Source organism: Hyaena hyaena, unplaced genomic scaffold, assembly GCF_003009895.1.
Source record: "Hyaena hyaena isolate Hyena2069 unplaced genomic scaffold, ASM300989v1 scaffold_70, whole genome shotgun sequence".
Lineage (NCBI taxonomy): Eukaryota > Metazoa > Chordata > Mammalia > Carnivora > Hyaenidae > Hyaena > Hyaena hyaena.
Window position 1 is genome coordinate 767,033 of NW_024080701.1, and position 6,558 is coordinate 773,590.

At 44.8% G+C, this 6,558-nt stretch overlaps 1 protein-coding gene across 1 annotated transcript; it reads right to left on the reverse strand.

The window, feature by feature from the left end:
* Window positions 1-220: 220 nt before the first annotated feature.
* On the reverse strand, window positions 221-3,144 carry SRP14 (signal recognition particle 14). The gene is made up of 5 exons (XM_039232701.1): window positions 3,052-3,144; window positions 2,839-2,911; window positions 2,208-2,320; window positions 1,090-1,122; window positions 221-612 (listed from the first exon to the last, which is right to left on the reverse strand). The coding sequence occupies exons 1-5, from the start codon at window positions 3,073-3,075 to the stop codon at window positions 523-525; spliced, it is 333 nt and encodes a 110-aa protein (XP_039088632.1). The 5' UTR covers window positions 3,076-3,144; the 3' UTR covers window positions 221-522.
* Between the last annotated feature and the right edge of the window lie 3,414 nt (window positions 3,145-6,558).

Genomic DNA, 6,558 nt, shown 5'->3' on the forward strand with positions numbered 1-6,558 from the left:
CTTAAGGCAGTTAGGCAAAGTCTCATTTGGCTATGAGAACTCATTCAGATTTGCTGAAGGAACCACGATGTTATGTTATACGGCCAGTTGGGAAGGCTACTCATGAGATAACACAACTTTTTATAAAACTGTCAGGTTTTAATTCCAATAACCTAGAACACAGGTTAGTAATCATTGCCACAGACGATTAACAAGGGGTGGGAAAAGAAAGAAGATATGGTCAGTGTGGATAAGTAGAAGTTTAATGATCCATTGTTCTTCACACAGATAGCTGCAGAGACTTTATAATCCCGGGATATACAGCCACGTAACACAGACCAATTAGCCAATTCTCCAAGAAACTTGGCTTTTTACAACTACCCTGTAAACACTGCAGCTCTTCTTCCACCCAAAATGACCCTAATCTCCCAGGAAAAGCTATTAGAGGGGAACCAGGAACCTAGCTCTGCTGCCAAAAGTAAAATCCAAAAGAAAAATAGTAGTTCGGCAGTTAGTTGATGACAGCACGAAACCTGGTGCCCTTCACTGTGCTGCTTTGCTCTTCTTACTCTTGCTCTTTTTGTCCCTCTTCTTCAGCCCATCCATGTTAGCTCTCAATAGGTTTGAGTAAGCCTAAAAGACACACAGCACGCACTTAGTGGTAATGGTTGCAAACTGGTGGAGCAGCTGCCTCATTTCCATAAAGAATCAAGGGTAGTCAGTACCAAAAAGCCTGCCCACTTGATAAAGCACATAATACCATGGGACACTTGTATACTATGGAAATCGGTGTAAGAGGAAAATACACTCTCACATGACAGCACCTTCTGACATTTTTTAAGCAAAAAGGGAAAACTGCAGGCAATTTCTTGTTTATATTACAGGTAGAGAACATATCTGAAGCTGAAAGAACATATCTGAAGCCGAAAGCAAAATCTACCTTAAAAGACTAAAACAGAAGGCAATACCAATGTTGAAAGTAAAATTCAGAGCCTGGCAGTTTTACTCAAATTACTGGTAAAAACTGAGAAATATCATTCTTAACCCAGTGTTCAATTTGTGCTCGCCCTTGCCCTGAGACAGGGCATATAGAAAACACCAGAAACTCACCATCTGAAACTTGTTCACTTCTTTGGAGCTCACCTGGAAAAGGGAAGAAAAAAAAAGGGTCTACCCTTATTACTCATATAGGAATCCTCTCTCTCACTCCAGGCAACAACTCAACAACCTCATTAAAACAACGTAACATCATAATCTCTAAAAAAAAAATCTCCATCCAATTTTAGGGGTAATAAACCAAGAGCTATTTTTCTACTCTATTTTGCAGAGGAAGCGAAGCAGTTCTGCACTTTTTTCCACCTGAGAATTGTACCAAGATGAGAAAGACGTAGAAGGGGGCTCCTAAGGAAGCTATACTTCTCCCCCCTGACATTTCTTACATGCATGGCACTGACTTTCTCCCTGAATTCCAGAGATGTCAGAGAACTTCGTTTTAAACTTTTGTGCAAGATCCATTTAAACTACTCCCTCCCCATTTTATTTTAAACCTACTTCCATTAATCCAGGCATTAATTTAAACAAAATGCAAGCTACAAGAGAAATTCTACTTCTGAAGATTCCTAAGGTTTGTGCTTGTTGTGATACCTGAGTTTACTTTTTAAATCCACAAGTTTGCTTACTATAAAAGTCCTCTCAAGATAACTGACAAAGCGAAACTTATAAACCAATTAGGTCTACATTCTCAGGAGGATCCCATACTGATTTAAGTGAAGGGCAAAGTGGTTCTGCCCCAGCAAGGAAGTATTCATTCAGAATCCAGCAAGCCTTGTTGCTACATATTTGCTAAGTCAATCACAAGTAGAAGGGAATAATCAGCTTAAAAGTAAAATCATCTGGTACCAAGAAACTGTTCAAGAAGGCCACAGTAAGGGAATTAGGCGTCAAAATTTTATGCCAATTCCTCCTTACGATGTCACTATGAGTAAGGACCGATCTGCTAATTTTATCTCCACGAAAACTTCAGTAGAGTGTCTGACCTTTCCAATGCCGTTTTGCTCTTGAATTTCCTACTAAGGTAATTAAAGAAGGCCCCGATCCCCAAACAGCTGGGGAGCTAAACACAAGCCTCTATTTAAAACAAAAGCAAAACCCTGGCTCAGATATGCCCCATCCTCAGTGAAGTTCAAGTGTTCTCACTCCAAAACTGTAGTACCAGGAATCCAACTCACCACAGTGCTGATCTTCTTTTTCCCATCAGTAGCTCTTAAGAGACATTTGTTGTCGGAGGGCTCAAAGCCCTCCACAGAACCTTTCCTCGGAATGGGTTTCGTTCGACCATCATCTGCATTGAAAAATACAAGCTGACGAACACAGCCACAGACGTTAACTCAAAACTGAGTAGGGAAGGCATACGAAGACAGTAACTAATTCACCTCCAATGCTCTAGTTCTGATAACTACATCATCCACTATCACCAAAGGCTTGGCCAAACCTCGCTACTTCCACGACGGGAACATAGTAACAGAAAAGAAGATTAAATCTCACTAATGGCGGGGTTTGGAACCCTTGACCAAAAAAAAAAAAAAAAAAAAAAAGTCCTCTCTGCTGGGGGCACACTGTAACCAGAACCAGCTTGGGTGACTAAGTGCTGGGGGTCGCAGGCACCACAATCCCTAATGCTCCCGCCCCTCAGCCCTGAAAGTTACACACAACAGGAAAAACAAGGAAGGGGAGGGAGGGGATGCGCGGCAGACAGACTCCGCCTTCAGCTCCCGAAACTGGGAACAGCCTGCACCCCGGACCGGGGCATCGTTCGGCCTCCCAGCTTCTTTCTGGCCGTGCCGCGTGACAGCTGCTTACACTTCTTCAAGGTGATGAACACGCTGCCCGACAACCGGCACTTCTGGAAGAGTCTGGTCAGCTCCGTCAGGAACTGGAACACAAGCCAGGCCCCGTTAAGCAGTCCCAAATCATCTCCCCGTCAAGTCCCAGTCCCTCCCGCGGTAGGAGACAGGGGCCCCGAGCTAGGCCGCATACTACATCCGTCCCTCGGCCAGCCAGCTCTGGCTTTACCTGTTCGCTCTCCAGCAGCACCATTCCGGCGCCGCTATCCCCCCTGCGTCAGCATAAGGCCCAAGTGATTGGAGCCGGAAGCTTCCCCCAGGCTGGGCGGGACTTCCGCTATTAGGTTTCAACTCTCTTCCACCAATCCCTGCCTCTGTCCTCGCCTCTCCCTCCGCCCGCGCCTGCGCTCTAGGACACCGCCGCCTTCCCCGGGGAGGAACCGGCAGCAGGGCCGTCGGGCCGTCGGGAGCCGGGTGGGTTTTAGTGACCGGAAATTCTCAGTCCGGCCACGATGTGGGAGTGAGGGAGCCCGGAAGAGGGATTTGATGGAAACATGTAGTTTTGTATATTCAGTGTATGTTGAGCAAATTACACGACAGTTCTGTGCTTCAGTTTCCTCAGCCTATAATAATGGTATCCAGTTCACAGTATGGTTGTGAAGGGTAAATGAGTTTCTTAGGATTTACCAGAAATAGTGCGTGGCACCCAGAAAGTGCTCGATAAGTATTAGCTATTTTTTGTTATTGTTGTTTCCATTATCGTCATTACAATAAATTCCTAGAGGCCGTCCTCTACTTTGACCCCTCTGGGTGGCCATAAAGGCTGACCCCAGCTCTAGCCTGAGGGATTGGAACCCAGTCCTGGTTTTACCTCTGAATTCAGTCAGGAGACCTGCGTTCTAGTCCTTGCGCTGCCAGTAGCCAGCTTGAACCATAGGCCTTCTGTGAAGTCAAGCATTTAATCATGCAAGGGGGGGAGGTGGGTTACTGAGGGCCTCCTGCCTGTGCCAAACACTGTTGTAGGGGTTGGGGATTCAGCAAGATAAACGAAGTTCCTGGTTTCCTGGAACTCGAGGTAAAAGAGTAGGCAGGAAATAAGTAAGAATAGCTTCAGATAATGAGTGCTGTGAAGACAGCTCACCAGGGTGATACAAACGAGAGTGAGGTTGGGGTCAGGGAAGTCTCTTAGACGAGAACTTTGAGCCAAAAGCTAAAGTAAACAGCCATTCAAAGATCTGGGGACACAGTGTTTCAGACACAGGGAAAGGCTAGAACAGAAGCCCCAACAGGGAAGCAAATTGCGCTGTGTCCACAAGGAGGAGTGAAGGGATACGGAGAGGTTGGAGAGATTGCAGGTGACCAGATCATATAGGGCCTATGGCCATGTCAGTTTGGATTTTGTTCCAAACCCAAAGAGAAGCTTCTTGTTAAGGAAGTTTTAAAGAGGACAGTGACAACTTAATTTACATTTTAAAAGATTCCCATCCAACCCCCCCATCTGTAGTGTGGAGAATGCACTGTGGAAGGACAAGAGAGTTGTATTAGTTTCCTATTGCTTCTGTAACAAATAACCACAAACTTAAACACCGAAAAGAACCGAATTTGCTCTTTAATAGGTCCAGAGGTCAGGAATCTAAAATCAATGAGTCTGCAAGGTTGGGTTTCATCTGGAAGCTTCAGGGTAAAATCTGTTTCATTGTCCTACCAGAAGCCACCTTCATTCCTTGGCTTGTGGTCCCTTCCCTGCATCATTACAACCTCTTACTTCCAATATGTCTCCTATTACTTACTCTGATCCTACTGCCTCTCTTTTATAGGGACCTTGTGATTACGTTGGGCCTTTCTAGATAATCTCTCCGTCTCAAGATCCTTAATTTAATCACACCTGCAAAGTCTTTTAAAGTATAAGGTGACATACTCACAGGTTCCCAGTATTGGGACACAGACACCTTTGCTGAGTGGGAGGGGCTACCACAGAGGTTACAGCAAAAGTCAAGGTACTAGCACATTTGCAATCAAATTAGGATATACTTTGAAGGTAGAGTCAACAGGATCCATGCTCAATTGTAAGTGAACATCACAAGGAAAAAGAAATCAGGAAAGACTCAGAGGTTTTTGTTTGGAGCAACTGGGTGGATGGTGGGGCCATTGACTAAGATAGGAAAGACCTGGGAAGGGGCGCCTGGGTGGCTTAGTCGGTTAAGCGTCCGACTTTCACTTAGGTCATGATCTTGCGGTTCGTGGGTTCAAGCCCCGCGTCGGGCTCTGTGCTGACTGCCAGCTCAGAGCCTGGAGCCTGTTTCGGTCTGTGACTCCGTCTCTCTCTGACCCTCCCCTGCTCACGCTGTCTCTCTCTCTCCTAGAAATAAATAAAACATTAAAANAAAAAAAAAAAAAAAAAAAAAAAAGGAAAGACCTGGGAAGTAAAGAGTTTTTAAGAAGATTAAAAGTTTTGTGTTGGTCATGTAATATCTGAGATATGTATTACATGTTCTTTTAGGGTTCCCAGACCTGATTTCAGTGTCACCGGGCCAGTGAGGGTTTTCCACACACAACACCAAGCAATTCTGACACTCTTTACCCAGAGATAGTATCCGAATCCACAGGTTAAGGGTTCAGTCCTATAAGACTGTCCCCTGACATCCCACTTCAAATGCTAGTCACTAGCCCAAAAGATTCCAACAACCTCCACCTTAGATTTGATAAATTTGCTAGAGCAGCTCACGGAACTCAAGGAAACACATATTTATTGGTTTATTAAAGGATATGATAGATGTTAATAATAAGACACACATTTCACCTTTATGACTCTGAGGTGTTTTCAGGAACTGTGGATGAAGGCCAAATATATCTGAGAAGTATATTCTGGTCATATGAATGACCAAATATGTATTTCCTATGAATCACGACATCATACATATCCAAGTGGAACTATCAAATAAGCAGCTGAATATACATGTTTAGAGTTCAGCAGAGCGTTAAATGTTATACATAAAAATTAGGGAGTCATCTTCATATGCCATGAGACTAGAACAGACGGGAATAGTCTGGTGAATACCCCTCCGACTGAGCTGCCCACACAGGATCACTCTGTGATGACCGCCACTATGAATAGCCTCTAAAAAGCCCTGAGTCTTGGTATCACTGGTTCAGAAGTCAGAGTCCTAGTTGGGATCTCCAGTTTGGCCAAACGTAGGTCTAAGCTTGAGGCCAAGTCCTGGGGGCAGGTGGGAGAGAATTACTCTCTGACCCTCTTATTTTACTTGGTTTTCACCAACGCCTACATACTGGGGGTTACAAATAGGTTCAGATCCTGGAGAACCAAAAGCCAGCATAGGTCTGCCACACAGAATCAATAGCCCAGGGTGATAAGTGGTCAAAGGGCACTGGACATTTGAAACAAAGTGTGAAATCATCAGAGAGTGAACATATTTGAGATGTGTTGTCAGATTGCCAGGGAATGTGAGGGCCCACTTGATACTTGTGTCATCAATTTACATGGAACCAGTTACAGTGTTGTGTTGATCTATGGGTTGGCCTAAATGATGACCACTGTGCTCTGAAATTCTATCATTCACTGAACATTGAGCAATGTTCTTTAGAGCCATGAGGTTGGCAATGGGGGCACCCAGGTGAAGGTAATGGCCCTGCTCTTAAGGAGCACTGACGGTCATTATTCATCTGGGGCCTCATCTTCCTGTGGGCTCAGTCACACCTCAGTTCCACTTGAGAGTCG

Coding starts and splice junctions, on each gene's coding strand:
- SRP14 (XM_039232701.1), bottom strand. CDS start 3,075: ATGGTGCTGCTGGAGAGCGAACAG. Junction 2,912..3,051: donor TGCTGCTGGAGAGCGAACAG/GTAAAGCCAGAG, acceptor CTTGTGTTCCAG/TTCCTGACGGAGCTGACCAG. Junction 2,321..2,838: donor GTTCATCACCTTGAAGAAGT/GTAAGCAGCTGT, acceptor TTTTCAATGCAG/ATGATGGTCGAACGAAACCC.